This window comes from Falco punctatus (genome assembly GCF_963210335.1).
Source record: "Falco punctatus genome assembly, chromosome: 10".
In the NCBI taxonomy this organism is placed as follows: Eukaryota; Metazoa; Chordata; class Aves; order Falconiformes; family Falconidae; genus Falco; species Falco punctatus.
This window is the reverse complement of record NC_137590.1, coordinates 11,728,655-11,747,579: the sequence shown is the minus strand read 5'-3', so window position 1 is coordinate 11,747,579 and position 18,925 is coordinate 11,728,655. Positions and strand designations below refer to the sequence as shown.

The window sequence follows — 18,925 nt, the reverse complement described above, 5'->3', positions numbered from 1 at the left end:
TGAAATGCTGGGCTGCTGTCTCCCCGACTGAAAAAAATACTACTGCTACACAAACACAAGACACTTTCAACATTGTGATCTTAATAAATTTAGAATAAAATGCTTGATGATGTGCCACAAAATGCACGCAGGTTTCTTTGTTGCTGTAACTGATCTCTTACTGCTTTATTAGCCTCATCAACCACTTCTGGTTTATTCCCAGGATAAGGAAGAGGAACAGTTCAGGACAGTTTTTTGAGACCCCTCTGCTCTGGCGCAGCCCAGCTGTTACAATGGGCCCTTAACACGGGAAGCAGCGCAAAGGCTGTTCTGTAGCTGTTCGTTAGGGAGTACCTCCCAGGCGGTACTTACAACACGAGTTGCTACGCCGCAGCCGGTCGGCCCGGCGGGGCACGGCTGTGGTCGCTGTGCACGGGCTCAGACACAGCCGGGCGCCCCCCGCACACCCCGCCACAGCCCGGAGCGCCGGGGCCGCCGCACCCGCTGCGCGCTCACGGCTGGGGGCCGGTCCATCCCGGCACAGCGGGGTGCCGCCTGCCCCGCGGGCCCGTTCCGCCCGCGGCGGTAAGGGAAGGGCTCCCGGTGGCCCGAGCGAGCACACACCACCGGAACTCCACCGCACCCGGTAACGCCCTGCGGACACCACCCGGGTGCACTCATGCAAGGAGCGCCCTGTGACACGGCAGCGTAACGGGGAACGCTTCCGCACGTAACGGAACCTCGGCTCCCGCCGGCAGGAACGGCCCGCCACTCCCGGGGCAGACCCCGAGGGTCGGCCCGGCCCCGCCCGCTGGGCCCGGGCCAGGCCGCCCCGCCACCGGAAGCCGCCCGCCACAGACCGGAAGCGGATCCGCCACGCGCCTGCCGCAACTCGGCCGCGGCGGCCCCCGGCCCTTAGTCCTGGCTCTCGCGCGGCGCGTGACCAGTGACGTCACCTCGGCGCCGCCCGGCGGTTGGAGCCCCGCGCCCCGGCAGTGGCTGTGCAGGCGCGGCGGCGGGCGGCGGCAGGGCCCGGCCCCGCGGGTGCGGACCGGCCGGTGCGGAGCGTCGGCGCCCCCAGGCCCGCGCCCGCCGCCGCCATGAAGATCTGGACCTCGGAGCACGTATTCGAGTAAGCGCGGCGCGAGGGGGAGGCAGGGCCGGCCGCGGGGCCGGGGCCGAGGGAGTTGGCCGCCCCGGGCCGCTGGTCTCCGCCCCGGGCCGTTGGCCCCCGGGCCGGCCCCGCAGTCGCGGCTCGCAGGCCTGCACTGACCTTGGCCCCGCGCGACCTTGCCGCGCCGGGGCCGCCGCCGCGGGGAGCCTCTGGCGGGCTCTGGGCGGGCAGGCTGCCGGCCCCGGGCCGCACGGGGCGGGGGGCAGCCCAGCCAGCCGAACGCGGGGCCCGCCGCCAGCTGCGGCGGTTCTGCGGAGAGGCAGCGGGTGAGGGTGCGGGGCCGCCGGCCGAGCGGGGCGGGAGGCGGAGCGGGAGGTGTACCTGTGCCGCTGCGGCTGAGCACGGCGGGTGAGGCGCTGCACGGTGGGGCTTGGGTGCTCCAGAACACCAGCGCTGAAAGATAACGCGAAGAAAGTCGGTGTTAGAAGAAAGGAACAGCTTCCTAGATTAGTATTAGCGGAACCTGGAAAGAAATTGCGGTTTTACAGCGGTATGTCACAGGGGAATAACTGGTAGCAAATTGTAAGCCAGGAGGCAGTGGAACTCGGGGGTCCTGATCAGTCAGGTGTGTTGTGTGCCGAACCTGCACATACCGCTATCCGATCCACAGCAGAGATGTTTTCCTCAAGGGAATGGTATCTGTAGGGCTGAGAACTGGAAATTTAACTGCTTTAAATATATAAATCAATGTGTTCAGTGTTAATAGAAATTCTATTACAAAATGAAGGTGTGCAACTTTGTGGCTTGATTCTCTTTGGGCAGTCATCCCTGGGAAACGGTAACGACGGCTGCCATGCAGAAATACCCGAACCCCATGAACCCCAGCGTGGTGGGAGTCGATGTCCTGGACCGGCACATAGACCCCAGCGGGAAGCTGCACAGCCACAGGCTGCTCAGCACGGAGTGGGGAATACCCTCCATCGTGAAATCGGTGCGTACTGTGTCACAGAGCTTGAAGAGGGTGCCAAGGGAAGGGAAGCTTACGAACCAGGTGTGGTAGTAGACTTATATCATTTTGTAACTTTAATGCCTTACAAATACAAGCATTCACATATTGGGGAAAACTCAACAGCAGTACACACAGTGACTTCCTGATAACCAAAAGTTGCCTAAATCTTAGATTACTTCTACTGTGAAAATGAGATTTGTCTTACCTGAATAGTTTTAATGTTAAGCTGAACCCTAATTCTGTTGTATTGGTGTCTGTCCAATACAATAACCACTACTTATCCATTTAAAGGCACTATAAAAAGTTGCAGTTGATTAGCATTATTAATTCCTTGTGTGATTGTCTGTCTTCTAGCTCATTGGCACATGCAGAACAAAGACATATGTTCAGGAGCACTCTGTTGTTGACCCAGTGAAAAAAACAATGGAGCTTAAATCCAGTAATGTAAGTAGCTGTGTTTGTGCAGTTGAAATAGATTACGGATTATAATAATACCTTGTAAATTTAGAAAGGAAAATAGTCTTGAAAATTGCACTTGAACACTACAAGTAAAGCCTTTAAGTAATGTGTTGGCTGGCTTTGTTTTTCAGAAAGGAGCTACTAGGTTTTTGGAACTTGTTGGGACTGAAGTATCTGAACAGACTGAGCTGGACAGGAGTAATTGTGGGGGCAGCAGGGAGGGATGTTATGAAAAAAAAAATTAAAAGCCATTTGGTGTACACTGTCACAGTTTCCTTGTCACGCAGCGTTTTGCTCCTTGTTCTACTCCCATCAGTCTGGTCCCACTGCTGAAGTGTTCATATAAATGGTAGTTCTTACACATGGCAGTGTGTACTGGTAAATGATTCAAAAACTTAAGGAGAGGGAACTAGATCAGCAAATGCTGAACTTGGAGATTTCTCTATCTTGTTCTACAACACTAATACTTGCAGGGGAACTATAATATTTAAATCAGATACAAGCATTAATTTTGAAATGCATTTTTATTTACTACATTCCTTTAATATTTTTATCAAGGGGTAATCCTGTCTTGTATTTTACAGATTTCATTTACAAACCTAGTGTCAGTAGATGAGAGGCTTGTCTATAAACCACACCCTCACGAACCAGACAAGTAAGTACCTCTTTGTTCTGAGATTGCCCTGAAGTAGACTTTGGCGTTGAACATTTTCATGGTTTCCCTTGAGCAGATGACATTTACATCACTTCTACTATGGTAACTTGTCTAAAAAATAATTAAATGGACTGTCACTTTCTTGAGTGGCAGAAGTGCTTCTGCAGAGCAGTACTGGGAAACTTGGTGTCATGCTGTGATGGAGTCCAGTTCAGATCAGCTTTTCAGGGAGTTGTCCTGTGTCCTGTCTGTAACTGAGTTTGTATACATCTTCAGTTAGCAGCACCTTATTTTTGATCTCTTCATCGGCCTCAGCACAGAACCTGCACTAGAAGACAATCTATCTGGCTTTAGTCTATAATTTTGGAGGTTTGGGGGCTGGGTTGGTTTGGTTTTTCTTAAGTTTAATGCTTACTGAGTCTATACTGCTGGAGCTAGTGATAACTGAAAGGTCTTTCTAGGGATTCTAACATAAGAAGCTTTTTCTCTCATGACAGTCAGAAATATTAAATCCCTGTTGTTGAAGGGGGGATGTGTTAATACTGTTTTCCCAGTATACCTTTGCTCCAGATCTGTTGTTTCCACACTGAACTTCCTGCTGCTAAAGATGGAAGTAGTTGACTGCCACAAAAGGACACTTGGACTTAGTGGGAACTCCTAGTTTTTGTTTTATGAGTAGAAGCATAAAGCAGTTAAGCACTGTGGAAGTGGGTTGTGTTTATGGGGCAAGAAGTTCTGTGTTATACAGCGAAGCTGATGAGGGAATGTAGTTGTTGGGGAGGAGCAAGTTTCTTTCAGCAATGCATTCTTTTCTAAACTCTTCAGAATAATTAAGTTCCTGCTCTCTGTTTCAGAACCATTTTGACACAAGAAGCAATAATATCTGTAAAAGGTGTCAGTCTCAGCAGTTACCTAGAAGGGCTAATGGCAAACACAATTTCTTCCAATGCTAATAAAGTAAGTATGTCCCATGTGTAAAATGTGTGACCACTGGCTAAATGACAAAGGGAATAAAAATATCCATTTTACTTTTTGGCTTTGTTGGCAATCTTAGGAAGGGTCTGCATAGTTCTGCTGCCTTTATTGTAGGGTATGTAGAGTACTGTAGTTAATGCTCAGCTTGCTGAACTACTTCTCTGTGAATGGAGATGATAAATTACCAGCAATGCTGTCTGAATCTTCACTGGAAAAAACATCTCCACTCAAATAATAGTCTGGTGCTGTCACTCTTTTGCTGCTCTCTTGATGCCATCCTATTAATTTTTGCTATTAAAAAAGGATATACATCTAGACAGGTCTGAAGTAGTTATGTGGGAGTAATGAAAATTGTGGTTTAGTTGAGAGTCTGTCCTTTGGGAATGCAAAGGTATCTTGAGTTCAGCTTCAAGAATGATAAAACAATCTGGGTAAAGAGTCTTTTGTGGTTCATAATGTGAGCACTGCTGACATAAGGAATTTTTTCATGAAATGTAAGGCAGTACATGTTCCTGCAGTACTGTGGTTATTGAAGTAAAAAAAAATAACCACAGAGGCCTGTATTTCTGTACCTTTTCTTCCTTTTCAACTACTGTGTCTAGTCATTTTCAGTAAGATAGGGATTAACCTAATTACTTATTTACTAATACACTGATAAATTTTTCTTTAACTGTAGGGCCGTGAAGCATTGGAATGGGTAATTAATAGACTGAATGCTGAAATTGAAGAGTTCACAGCTTCAGCAAGAGGAACCATGAGGAATTCAATGGCAGCAGCAGCATTTGTAGAGAAATGATAGTAAATATACCTGTATTTACTAATGAGATTTAACAATCTGAAGCTTCTCTCCAAATCTAAATACATGTATCCTTTGTTATTTAAAGGCATACCTGTATATTAGGCATTTTTCAAATTTAATTTGGAGAAGAGCTGAATTCTTACTAATGAGGTTGATACGTAAAGCCTGGTTAGTGTATTGGTTCAGCTGGACCGAACTTCGGTTACAGATGAAGAAATAATTTTCAAATATAGTTCCTGTATTTACATGAACACTAACTTATAATGTTTTTGGGTATGAAATAGCTTCATTTAGCGATGAGGCTGTATGTGGTGAAGACTGGCATGTTAAGTTAACTTCTGTGGAATTTTAATTTTTGTGTGACTTATGGACTACCTCTTTTCGGACCAAACCCAAAATTAAGCAGAATGGTTTGTTCCAGCATTGTTCTGTTTGTTAATTTTTGATAGTTGTATGATACAACTTGGTTTAATAGAAAGCTTATTACTTGATGCTTGAAATACAAAAGAATGTACAAAATATTTTTTGATAAGCTTTTTAACTTGTTTGACTGGTTGAGCTAACATGGTACTCGAATTGTTTTTCAGTGAACATAGGTAAAACATACGAAGTGTCTCTTACCTACTAAGACCTAAATTCCATTCTGAAATGCAACATTAATGAGCTGGCTGTGCAGTAACTTAAAAATTTATCTTAAATTTCTATAAGAAAAGTATCTCCGTTTCTAAAAGCCCAGTAAATAAAGGGGTACAATAAACATAGAGCTTTAAAATCTTGCAAGCTGCCAGGGCATTTATGAATAGTAGATGTTCACTTCAAAATTTTGAAGAACCACATAAAGGACTATAAAAACCTTTTTGAAGTTGGTTAAGGAGATACCTAAACGTAAGAGGAAGTAATATTAAAAAATGTTAACGATATACTCATTAACTTGATCACGCTCCAAAAATAACCTGTGACATCAGCTAAATACGGTGTTGTCCTTTAAAGTGTTCTAAGTTCCAGAAGTTCCTTTACATTTTGAACTAATTTGCTCACAATACAAGGCTCTCTAAATTTAAACCTTGAGACTAAAAAGTTTTCTACGGTTTTTGTTTGTTTCTTGGTACTCATTAGATTCTTGGTACTGTCACCAGTCATTAGTTGCGGGAACTTAAAGGTCAGACCTTGACATCCTTCCTTACATAGTGTACCAGTCTGCTGGTAGTCCTGTTGACTGCAGCAGGCGCTGCCTGTCCCATGAGGCTCCTTCAGTGTGAAGGAAAAATGGAAAGGCAGAGCCCTGAATTACCAGATGTGTGTATTTTGGTGCCAGAGGCTTTTCCTGGAATTTCGGTTCTAAGCTTACAAGTAATTTCAAGACTCTCTTAGCCTTAAAGAACTGTAATGTCACCTGTCCCAGCATATTTTATGTTGCATGCCATCTCTGTTACATCAGAATTGCCTATTGAATAGTGGCTGCTGCATAGGGAACCACAGCTCATTTGAAGTGGTAACACATGGGAACACATTCTTCTGTAAGATTTGTGTAGGGGGAAGAAAACAGGTGTATATATACAACTTCTAAAAATTTAACTATTCTACATATTTTTCTAAAAAGAAATGGTTTGAGACTACCTTACTAAATGGAAATAACTGAGTTTTGCCATGCTTTTACAGCATGTTATTACAACTGAAACAGCATTTAAATTTAAAAAGTGTGTGAAACCATTTCTGATAAAAATGCAATGCTTGAAACTCATTTTAAATGTTTGTTTAGCCATTAGCATCACTTGGTATTTTAAAGTCAATTTTTTTTCTTTTCCTAATTTTTCTGCACTAAGGACTGCATAGTATAAACTCACAGTTTGCCCTTGCACTGAAAAAAAAAATGTGTAATTTTTGCAAGCATTCACCAACTTTCTGAAAGGTCATTATTATCTTTCATTTATATGCCTGCATTCTCATTCTGTCAGAGAGTATGACTTTCTGTATGTGGCGCTTTTGAAATAAAATTTTATCTGAATTCTGGCTGGTTCCTGAAACTTTCTGATCTATTTGCTTTTTATAACTGATATGTAAGTAATTTAAATTGGAGGGGTGAAGAGGTACTCTGGTGTTACTATCTCCTTTTATTGAAACGCATATCCTAAAATGCATATTTACAGCTGCTGTGGTCTTTTTTTTTTTTCTTCTTTAACTGCTTTTTTGCAAATCTGACACGTTAACTAGTGACCTTGCTAAATCCTGTAGAAAGATTTTAAATCTCTGGACTGAGATTCATATTTACCTGTTAAGGAATATGTCTCAGCAGACGGAATCTAGTGCTTGCTGTTCTTAAGAGCAGAAGAGAACAAAATGTTTGGGTCCTGACAGTCATGTAACAGCTTGTCTGTTTACCTCCAATTCTCACAGTGGGAGACTGCACCTAAAGTAGCTTTGCTTGATGGGGAGTGGGGGGCTGCGTGTGCAGCAGTTACGGTGTATGTGCTGTCTTATTGCAGGGGAAGGAAGAAGACAACCTGCCCTGTGCTCGGTGTGTGTACCTACTTGGCTGGTTTCTTCGCCAGCCACTTCAGCAAGTCATGTGTTCCCTGTGGATCAGCTTCACAGTGCCCTGCGGGGCAGTGTCAGGGCTGGCGATGCTCCGATGAATTGCAGTGCTATAGATGAATGTGCCGGTAACTGCAGTGAGTGTGACCTGAGGAAGTGCAGAGAAGCTGTGGGTTCTGGTGGGTAGAAGGAGCTGAGAAGGTGGGTGAGAGAAAGGAGCTACAGCTGGAAGGAAAAACTGAAGGACTAGGAAGAAACAATAAAGGGGGGGGCGGGATGTAAGTGGCAGAGGTGCAGGAATGAGATTATGTTGAGAGTAAATCAGTGGTGTGGTCTGCGGTGGATCCCTACCTGATTCAGCTTGCTTAAACGGTTTCATGTTTTGCCATACCTGCAGATTCAGGCTTTTAAATTAGTAAAACTTCAAACTTGCTCACATAACTTTGCTGAGAAATAGAAGCGAGCAAGCTTTTGATCCAAAGCTCAATGGCCTGGAGAATATTTAAGATGGCATTGTTAAATCTTTTGTTCTCACTGCTCACCTGAAGTTTTCAGTAATTAGTAGGTTTCCTTGCTGTTACTTGTCTTAATTATTCTGGATGACTTTCTTACACTCCTGCGACCCTTAAGTACTCCCTGTATTTAATACTAAGGATTTCTGACAGAAGGAGGGACATGCTACAAGTCTCCAAAGCATCCTTCTAAAATAAATTGAATCTAGAAGTGCTATTACAGTTTATTTAAAAACAGAAGTTTAAATTGCAGTAGCTGGAAGTTTGAGGTCTTGGGAACCTTAATGCCCTCGTCTGTTGAGACTGAACACTGGCATCATCTGCTAGTTCTACCGGAAACACATTGCTATTGAATTCTCAAATATTTATATAGACATTGCCATATGCTTGTGGAAAGATTCTTCTGAATGAAACTGCTTAGCTGATTTGTATCTAAAAGTTGAAACGGGGAATGCAAAAATTACTTTTCCTCAGGTACAATATAAGAATTGACCATATCAGTGGTGGGATTTTGGCATTAATTTAGTAAATATTTTTTTACTGTAAATTACACTGACCTTTTCCTTCACTTCTTGATTTAGACAGGCTCAGGATGGTTAAAGTACAAGTATAATGAATTAACTTGTTTTACCTTAACTGCAAGGCATTCAAAGAACAGATCTATAGGGTTTTAGATCTTTTTCAATGGTGTGTAGTCGTCTAGCTTCCATGTACCCATCTGCACTATAAACTTGTTGAAGACTTGTGTTTGTGCACCTTGCTAATTGCCTATTACTCTCATGTTCTGCAAGGTACTGCAGTTGACAATCTGAAATTATGAAAGCTGCTGCCATGGAAGAAAGCAAAATCCTAACTTACTGTGACACTAATGACTTGTGTCTGTATGAACACTAAAATAATACCACTTTCTTCAGTCAGCAATAGAAATGCAGACTTTTAAAAAGGCTTAATTTACCTGAGAAGTATTTCTTGTTGCTGACAATGGGTGTCAGCACCTGTTCAGTTATATAGCAGTTAACTATAAATGTAAACCAGTGGTTTGTTTTAGAAGAAACAGAAAAAACTTCAACCACCGTTTCCTACAACATTGCTGATCTGTCTGTTGTGGTCTGTCCTTGCAGTTAAACTGTACAGTCCAGCATATTTCCAATAGATGTCATATACAGTAAACCTAAGCACCCTTGTCTGGTAACTGCAACCTTTCAAAGCCCCCTGGCGCTGACAGTCAGTTCCAAAGATCACATCCCGTAGAGGTTCACGTTTATAGAACTGAAGAATGCCAACAAAGAGAGCTTGTGCAAAAGCACCAAGCTGTTTTAGAATCCTTCTGTTTCTCAAGGTGAAGGTTTTTTTACTTACACAGAACCTGATAATTTCTTTCTCAAATAATTTGATAGCTTAGCTTTATATGTTGTCATGGAATTCAATTATTCTCAAGGTGGGGTTACATGTTGCAATTAAGCTGAACTAATTGCTTACCTTCAATGAAAGGAAACAATCCTGTGTCTGCCAGCCTTCTCACTCTTGGCTGTCCTGTCCTACTTCTTCCCTTGCACTGAAGGTGTGGTCTTCACACCCTTTGCTGAGCCAAAAAGCCATGAATATGAGAAGTGATAGAACCTTTATGCAGCCAGGACCAAGGTGAGACACATGGAAAGGAGAGAAATGGAGGATCCTATCTATGGGAAGCTCTTGGCTGGGTGGGCTGAAATCCTATTGTCTCTGCAATGTGCATTACAGTAATTTCATATTGCATCTACTAGAAAGAGTATTTGATGCTGTAAACAATGTATTTTAACAGTAAAAGTTATTTTTAAAGTTATTTCAACAGTAAAAATTTGTTTTGTAAAACAGTAACATTTTTAAGTTAAAAGCCTTTCTTCTCAGACACATACATCACAAGATGGCTTTTATACATTTTCTTTTCTCAGTTTTGACAGACCTTTAATCAAAAAGATTAAAAACACTGAAATAAACAAAATAGCATCAGCTGGATAACATATATTATCCAGCTGCATATATCACCTACAGTATACCAAAATGAACAACATATGTAGTAAATATTGCCTTTTTACACCAAATTAAATGAAACAATTATTCCTGCTGTAAATTTTGTTATTTCTAGAGCCTGTTCAACTTTTTGGACACCCTGGTAAGAAATCTGTCTTATAACATGGCAAGAAGCATCATTTGGGTGAGTTCTTGTTAATGGGGTTTTGGGGGACTATGTAGATATTATTCACCTGTGAGAGAACTGCTTTGGTTTATCTAGACTTAAACTCATTTACATATAGCAGCTGCAGCAAAATCTAGTTGGTATGTTGTGAAACTGGGAGTAAGGGAGTGTGTATCAGAACCCACACTTGGAATTTATTTGTATTTTATAGTCATGTCATATTCTGAATTATCTAACTGAAGTACTAGAAGCCCATAACCTTCCTAGCCAGAGTTTTTTCTCTATTTATAATTCCCAGTTTTGAGGGACACCCAGCAAGCAATGCAACTTCACTGCTTTTCCTGCGCAAGAACAGACAGAACAAATGGAAGCAGGGTGTGACTGCACAGATGCTGTTATTTCCCTGTCTGCAAAGTGAGATGCAATAATGGCCCTTACTCATCTAGGATCCTAAGTCTCCCTTGTCTTTCAAAGAAGCGTAAGCACCTATAAGACAAAAATTTCTGAGAACAGGCTCCAGCCACTGATGTCACCTAGGTGTTTTTAAAACTTCTATTCAATATTGTTATTAACTGTGTTTTACAGTATCATGCTATTTTGTTGGAACAGCATTTAAAAAGTAACATAGCTAACAAAAGTAATTAAAGACATTAAAATAGGAAGTAATGCAAAAGATTCTTACAACTTGAGTGTACCTGAATTCTGCTCTGCAGATCCTGGGTCCCTCCAGAGACTAATTATGCCAGATTTTGTAGAATGGGCAGCTGAGAACTGGGATGACACTGCAAAATTATTTTTACTTTGAATCCAGGTGTCCAAAAGTTGAAAATTAATGTCTTCATCTGCTTCAACAACTAACCTTCAAAACGTTGTCCTGTAATAGGAAACAGCATAGAATTGCAATTTTATCTTAAGATTAGAGCTGATTTCAGAGTATGTTTTCTGCCGGTGCTCTTTGCAGTGCTGTACTTGGACAAGAGGGGATTTAACAGGCAATGACCCGCTTTGTCATCAGCACGGCATGATTTCCAGTAGCTGTGGAACAGATTAGGGTCAGCAGCAGAGAGAACAGCAGAGCTTTACCAGCACAGCCCAGTATGGCTTACACAGGCAGAGAAAGGACATAAATCCACAGCTATCAAAGGTAGGAAGCATTATTACTAACCTGTGCATTTTATACAGTAGTGACCATAATTCCATGTTTCTTTATAGTGTTATTTTGTAGTAAAATGTGCAATAAATTTGCCATTTTAAATTAAGGCAGAAGGAATGCAGTGAAGAGATGACAGAATTTATAGTCTGTTGGAAATCACATTGATACTGGCTTTATATTGTATTGTAATTTACCTGTTGTATAATAATTTCTTCTCCCCTGTACAATGCATTTGAGAAACTTTTAAGTTTAACAGTGAAGTCAGTCACAAAATGATAGTGTTGTTAGATAGCAAGAGATTTCTTTTAAGGGGTTAATTATTGCTATTGTTTTATTAAGAATATAGGGCAGCAAGCAAGCAAACTTGTAATTTCATCACAAATTATGCATGTTAAGAGAAATGTTTTGCCTTTTAACCTTAAACATTGTACTCTTCATAGAATTACAAACATGTTGCATGAGCTCTAAAATTACAGATGCATTATGAATTAATATTAAGTGTACTCAAGAACTATTCTGGGTCTCATCATTGGTACATAAGCAGCTTTTTTTCAGTCTGGTAATTTTTGTGTTGTGCTAAATCCCCAAAATGTTAATGTTTGCATAGTAAGACATCATTCCAGTTAACTTCAGTCCATGTTCAGCAGACACCTGCTTCAGTTAAGAGGCGACCTCAGTGGGAGTTCCACCCATGGTGATTATGTTAAATCCATTATACATGCATCTGCATGTCAGTTGTGTAATAACATGGGCAAAGCTTAGGTGTATTCACCTGAGAAGCTGCAGCCTCCTGACTGTGCGTATCTTTCACTGTCTTGGTCCATAAAATACTTCTGTGATGACTCTCTGAAAAACTTTATGTGTGTTCCTGTGCTTATGTCTGGAAAGACAACAGCAGGTTTCAGTTACTCTGCAGCACAGTCTTGAGAGAAGGCAGCTGTAGGTCAGCCTCTTGATCTACTCATACTATAATTAGATGCACCTTTATAAACTGAAATATAAGCTGTCTGCTCCCTTTTTAATTAGATATCTGCCTTCCATCAAAACTTCTCTTTAGGATATTTTTATTGAACAAATCAAACTAACCACAAATGAAAAATTACTGTTATTACTGTACAGGTTTTATGTCCAGAGGTACAAAATAAAAGTAATAAAATAAGACTTCTTTATATCTGAAAAACAAGTAGAACTGATGTTGCTGGAATGTGTATTTCTTAGTCACAGAGTCAGTTTACCATGCTGCTAGCTTCCAAAAATAAATCCTGCACACAGTGCTGAGAAAAGCACTGGTTTCTTAGCCATTTTGGTTAGCATCATCAGGAAGATCCAGATTTTTTTAGCTAGATGTTATGAATCAAATGGAAATAATCCCTCATACCTTTATAGTCAGAGGCCTGGTTTGAATTGTTGTCATTTACAACTGTGTATTTTTTTTTTAACTCTCTCTCCATAGCCAGTAAGCAGCCTAGTATCTGAGTATCCTATGGTATCTGGAAAAGAAGAACAAAAACATTTTAATTTCCAGTCTATTACATAACTATTATTTTATTCCAGACCTTCAGGACAGGGAGATGGCATTTGACAGGAGGGTATTCTTTGTCAGGCTGTCATAAATGATAAAATCTGATTGAACAAGGAGAAACATGCCAGGACGGAAGAATGGCTGCTACTGTATGTATTATTCTGTACTTGTACTTCTGTACTGGGCCTCTGTGAAGCAGCAATATTCTAAATAAGTCTGTGAGCTTTTATTACTAGATTTTTTCTGCACCAAAAGAGAAACCACTAAAAGACATAAAGATTAAAACTGTATGCTTCGTTATTTTCAAAAGTAATATTATTTGGGTTCATTATGTCTTTTTGTTTTGTTTTGGTGTGTTATTAGAGCTCTTTAAAATACTTCTGATTTAACACCAGTTGTGTTATTTGGCTTTTCAGTGTCATCTCTTCAATCTACCTGGACCTACTTGGTCTCACTTTTCTGGCCTCCCTGGACCCCTCCAGTGTCAAGACTTCAGCTGCCTTGGAACTCTTTAAAATCCCCTTTTCAGATTCTTTGGATTTATCCAGTCTGAGCTCTTCCTCCTCTGTTGAATTCTCCAGTCTCACCTCTTCATCTTCTCTGGACCTGTCAAGTCTCATATCTTCAGCCTCTTCAGACTTCTCCAGCACCTCCTCTTCAATCTCCTTAGAGTTCTCCAGCCTCACCTCTTCAGATTCCTGGGAGCACTCCAGTTTCACCTCTTCAGTTTCAGTGGACTTATCAAGTCTCACTTCATCAGGCTCTCTGGATCTCTCTAGTGACAGTTCTTCAATCTCCTTAGATCTCTCTAGTCTCACCTCCATAACCTCCCCAGATTTCTCCAGTCCTACTTCTTCACCCTCTCTAGACCTCTCCAGTCTCTCTTCTTCATCCTCCCTTGATGTTTCCAGTCACACATCCTCTGCTTCCTTGGATTTTTCCTGTACAATCCCTCCATCCTCACTAGATGTCTCAGAGTACACCTCCTCAACCTCTTCAGAATCACTCGATCTCACTGATTTTAACCATTTCATGTTTCAGGGGTCCTCTGAATTATCCTCTTCGACCTCTGAGGATGTTTCTAATCTCACCTCTACACTCTTTCTGGATGTCTCCAACCTAACCTTTCAGGATGCTTCTTCCCTCACTTCCTCTGTTTCTTTGGACATTTCTAATCTCACAGCTTTAGTTCCACCAGACTTATCCACTCTCACATTTCTGGATGTTGCTAATTGCACTGCTTCAGCTTCTCCGGATCTCTGCATCTAACCCTCCTAACTTATCCCTTCTTCTCTCTGCAGCCTCTCTGTATCTTTCTAAATTTTCCTCCTTTATGTGCTCTTTCCTAAGTTCTGTCTCTGAAAGTTCTTATCTGAGGAAAGTTTAGGGCTTTACAGATACATCCTAGCATCTAAACAGAACTGGGCATGAAAACAGGTTGTGCAAATCTATAATGGTGCCTTGTTTACAGCTGCATAAACAACAATATGTATTCTGGAATTTTTGTAAAGCACAATTTCTGTCACTAACCTAATTTCCATATTGTGTCAGCATGGTACCCTCTCCCAAAGGTTTAACTTTTTTAATTCATGCTGAGTTTTTATCAAGATCAACAAATAGTAAATAGAATGAAGTATACAAATAAGTGCATCCAAGTTGTGTTATCTCCATTATGAATTTAAATCTGATGCATTGCACAAGAATTGCAGGCGTTTCACTTGGAGGTACAGAGAGAGACGATGTGGCTGAAAAAGAAAACTGGGGGGAAAAGAGCAGGTGAGAGACAGGGGGTAGGGAGAGGGCTCAGAGAAGGTGTGGGACAGGAACAGAGTGATACATAGCTGGACGACAGATGTCCACTCTGCTAGCACAGTTTTTTTTCTGCCAAGCTGTACTTGTGGCCTGGGCTGCCTATGAGACTTAAAATAATCTTTCTGATAATTAATATACCTATCAAATGTTACCATTAAAACAACATTTGTATATAACATCCCCTTTATCTCCTTATATATGTAAGTAGTGCATCAAACATTGCATAGGTAACAAAGAGGGGCTTCCTTAAATCTTTGGTGCTTTCTTGTATCTTTGTTATTGTTCTTATAGTTGGGCTTTAGAAAGCAAGTATTTTTTGTTTCAAATCATGTCACTGGCACTCTTTTGGTGTTAAAAGCACTGTCATAACAAATATTTTTTAATTTATTTAATTTTTGCAAGTTGCAAAGCTCTGCTCCAATATACCATGTCTGTCTCAAGATTAGGATAAAAATGGCTCAAACAAAAAATAAATATGGAAATAAATAAATTAAGAATTATTTTCTGCCTCATTTATACTAGTTATTTCTTTAAAATTAAGTAATTAAGTAAGAAAGATTGTAATATGGGGATTTTAGAAATGAACCCCAAATTCAATAGAAGCGAAGTTGTTTAGTGGTTATAACAAAAAATAAAATATCATAAATCGTTGGTCCAGATGGAAGAGACTAGTATAATGTAGCATCCTAATGTGACCACTTCCAAAAACGTCATCTCAGCTGGCACTCACTGGAGTCTTCTTCAGCAATCTCAGTAGAGAGATTAAGTAGGCAAATTAAGGACAGGAAATTCTATCTCTCCAGTCTTCCTGTTTGGTGTTCCTACTAATTACACTGACAACTGTCTCTTAACTGTCATATGCTATCACAGAGACAGACTCTGACATACTTGGTGAACAATTGCTCTTTCTGTTCTGATGGATCTATATCTGACATGATGATGTGTGGATTGTTAATTGCAATGGCTCTGAACTAAGTAAGATGTCTAATAAAGCTGAAAATTATTCTGTGCTTTAAAAATCTACTATAAATGAAAACATCACTGCATAGTGATGTGAAATCACTGTGTGATTTCCAAGGATTTGCCCTTCAGCAGATACCAAAATTGGCAGGAAGACACAAGGCCCCTGGGCAAAAAGGACCAAAGTCACCAGCATTCCCTCAAGACCTGTACAGCTTCTGGAGCATTCTTAACAGATTTTGTGATGTGGTTTGGTTCTGGAGAGAAAGAACAGAGAGAAGAGGTAAACATACTTATGTGCAAGGATTTAATAAAAACCCAAGCCATAATCTCCTTAAGTCCTTAGTCCTAATTATTTAAATGAATATTAGGTTAGGACTGAATTTATTCCTTATCAAACACAATTTTTGCTTATTATATAGGAAATTTGTCTATTTTTCCAACAAGTGTCAAGAGATTATGATAGCTTTTAGTTTGCTATGTATTTTCTTTTATGAATTTTTTTTTAGTGCACATGATTGACTACAATTTCAGTGGTGTGTGTAAATGTTCTTGCATCCAAAGGAATCCCATGCCAAGGCATCATCTGATGGAATGAAACTCCGACTATAGCACAGCTTGGCCACACATGGATTAAAACTCCAAACTGAAGACATACCTATAAAAAATCATTGGCTCCACATGCTTGTGAACCACTTTCTTCTTTAGTCTTATCTAGAAAAAGCCAAGAACTGATGACACTGAGGGGGTAACGATAACTGATTTAGCTGGAAGAAGCCATGCTTTAACCGCTTGCTTGGGCACCTAAATTACAACAGGACTACTTAGGCATGAGTTAATATGTAACTACCCTATGCTATGTAACTAGCCATTAGCCTCCTAGAAGAGTCAGGCTCTAATTTCTTTAGTGAATTGACGTGTAGTGTGTTCCTGGCAAATTACCGACTGAATCACACAGACACACAAACAGTGCGCTTTTCTGGACCCCCGCGGTAGTTCCCAGCTGGCCCCAGTTGGAGGCGGAGCTGAGACCTTCCTCACCAGAGAAGGCCCCAAACCTTTCCCGAACAGTTTCTACCGGGGGTAACTGGGAGAAACACGTAGCTGCTGCTGCCGGCCGCCCGCCAGGCCCCTGCGGCGCGGCCCCTCAAACGGGAAGACCGGAAGCCCCGCCCCTCATCCAGCCCTCTGATTGGTCGCTGCCGGAGGAGAGCGCCCATGACTGGAGGAGCATCTGGGTAGTTGTCATTGGTCAAGCTCCCTGAGGTAACTGGGGTTCCGATTGGCGGAAGGAGCGTTGCTGCTGGGTGACTGGCTAAAACGCAGCGCGGGGGTCTTTCCCCTTCCGGTGGGCGCTGACCTTGCCGGGGAGCGGAGTGACCGGTTCCCCCTCTGTCAGTGGCGGCGCAGCCATGGTGGCCTACTGGCGCCAGGCCGGGCTCAGGTACCCGCCTGTCGGCGGCAGGGCCCCTTGGCGGCTGTCTTTCGGAGGCTGTAGAGGCCGGGGCCGAGCGCCTCGCGGGGAGGGCTGGCGGGGTCGCAGCGGTGGCTCTGGAGCGGGAGAAGAAGCTTCTAGGGCAGGTTTGAGTCTCACCTTCGCTTTCTCCCGCTTTTCCTTCCTGTCTGCAGTTACATCCGGTATTCCCAGATCTGTGCCCAGGTGGTTAGAGCAGCACTGAAGCCTCAGTACAAAGCAGAGGCAGAGAGGGCGGCAATGGCCACTGTGAAAACTGTGAAACCCAAGAAGGAATAAAATGTAAGTAAATGGAGCAGGTTGGCATGCCTTACTGTAGCTTGTCCTACGAGGAGTGTTGGCTCCCAGCATGAGTCGGGTTAGTGGCAGGCGTTAACTGCTTGCTTCCTTCTGTGCCGTGTGGAAGATCGGCTCAGACCTTCATGCATGAACAGGCGGGTTGCTGACTGGTGTAGTACAAATACATGCAGGTGTTTCTGCACCCTGATTACATGTGGGACAGGAAAACTGCTTAATCTCCTTAGTTCAGTAGAGTGAGATGTTCTATCCATCAAGCCCAGCTTTGAACCATTTGGGATTTGGTCAGAGTTGTTACAGACAAGCGAAACAGCAGGGTTTCTGTAGTGATGTTCATAGGTTTCATGTCTCTTGCTTTACTAAGCCAACAGTCGTTCCGAACTATTGCGTTCCCTACCAGACTTACTTGTGTAAGTGGTATCTACTGTCTGTGAAAGATATATGCTACTGTTCAGAGTAGAGCAGCTTCCATTCCTGATCAGAGATTAAGTAATGTTACCTTTTGTTTGAGGTGTACCTTGTCATACTGTTGACTAGAATAACGGGCATTTTAAATCTCTTGTAGGAACTGATCAGTGGAGCATAACGGCAAACTGCAGAGCTGTAGGCAAGCTCAAGACTCTGCAATGTAATGTCATCACATTAACTGTAAAACTTGGCTCTGTACGTAAATCAGCATGCTAATAAATGTAATTTCTGTTAAGTAAATGAATGTGTGGGAAGTGGTGTTCCTTTTGAAACAAAGTACTCTGTTTTACAGAGACATTTAGTTTTCACTTGTGTTAAAGAAGATGACTGTTGTTATCCAGTCTGTAGCAACTGATGTTTAAGGCAAACCTCTGCTGGATTTCATGGTGAAGTTTCAGGTACATACATCAGTGAGAGATTTCATTGTGTAATGCTTTTCTGCTTATTTCATTTCAATGTTAATGATTACTTTGGAGAAAAAAATGTTCACTTTTTTTTTTACTCATTCAGTTTTCTTTACAAACCATTGTTTTCAAGAGAGAATATAGGTATATAATTTCGATAATTAAAAATATCTCTGTCTGTTCTCTCTGCTGAAAGTGGTAGGCCATTGGCTTTAAAATTCTCTGTCATGATGTTGTTCATCTTCCATTTGTGCTTAGAACAAAATTAACTTGGGGAAAATCAGTTTGATGAGACTTAGGGTTACGACTAAACTGGAAGCAGGGTATTTGCCATGGATGTGCTGCACAGGCTCCAATATCTAAAGGAACACTGAGCAATGAATCGGGAGTTAGAGAGGTGGTGTCAGTGTCCTGTAAGGGGTGGAGAAGGAGGCACAGGAATCCCTGGACTGTACTTGGATCACTCAGCTATCAGTTACCCTTGTTACCATTTTGTCACTTCACCAGGGGTGGAAAGAAACAGGCATTTGCTGGGGAACAGCAGGAATGGAGGGTGATGTTCCACCTGCTATTGGCTAGGGGGGCAAAGCTGTGCCTTCGGCTGTGTTGGTTTGGGAGAAGGCGT

At 42.1% G+C, this 18,925-nt stretch overlaps 2 protein-coding genes across 4 annotated transcripts; both read left to right on the top strand.

Moving 5' to 3' along the window:
* Nucleotides 1-938: 938 nt before the first annotated feature.
* Nucleotides 939-13,272, top strand: PRELID3B (PRELI domain containing 3B). Of its 3 annotated transcripts, XR_013930691.1 has the most exons (10): nucleotides 939-1,111; nucleotides 1,916-2,084; nucleotides 2,457-2,546; nucleotides 3,146-3,216; nucleotides 4,071-4,173; nucleotides 4,868-4,989; nucleotides 7,474-9,675; nucleotides 10,160-10,228; nucleotides 10,509-10,688; nucleotides 11,172-13,272. XR_013930691.1 is itself a non-coding variant. In XM_080403970.1 (7 exons), exons 1-6 carry the CDS (start codon nucleotides 1,080-1,082, stop codon nucleotides 4,985-4,987), a joined length of 585 nt encoding a protein of 194 aa, XP_080260096.1. In that variant the 5' UTR covers nucleotides 939-1,079; the 3' UTR covers nucleotides 4,988-4,989; nucleotides 7,474-10,153. The 3 variants fall into 3 exon arrangements, 2 of the variants coding, with proteins under 2 accessions (XP_080260096.1, XP_080260095.1); XM_080403970.1 differs by lacking the exons at nucleotides 10,160-10,228; nucleotides 10,509-10,688; nucleotides 11,172-13,272 and having other exon boundaries at nucleotides 7,474-10,153; XM_080403969.1 differs by lacking the exons at nucleotides 7,474-9,675; nucleotides 10,160-10,228; nucleotides 10,509-10,688; nucleotides 11,172-13,272 and having other exon boundaries at nucleotides 4,868-7,000.
* LOC308070292 (uncharacterized protein) lies at nucleotides 13,270-15,955 on the top strand (the record flags this gene model as incomplete). Its single annotated transcript, XM_080403975.1, has 1 exon — nucleotides 13,270-15,955. A coding segment is annotated over one exon (885 nt), but the record flags the coding sequence as incomplete, so codon positions are not given.
* Nucleotides 15,956-18,925: the final 2,970 nt, after the last annotated feature.

Excerpts from the sequence above, each read along its gene's own strand:
- PRELID3B (XM_080403970.1), top strand. The coding sequence starts at position 1,080 with ATGAAGATCTGGACCTCGGAGCACGTATTCGA. Across the intron at positions 1,112-1,915 it reads ACCTCGGAGCACGTATTCGA|TCATCCCTGGGAAACGGTAA; the intron begins GTAAGCGCGGCG and ends CTCTTTGGGCAG. Across the intron at positions 4,174-4,867 it reads TTTCTTCCAATGCTAATAAA|GGCCGTGAAGCATTGGAATG; the intron begins GTAAGTATGTCC and ends CTTTAACTGTAG.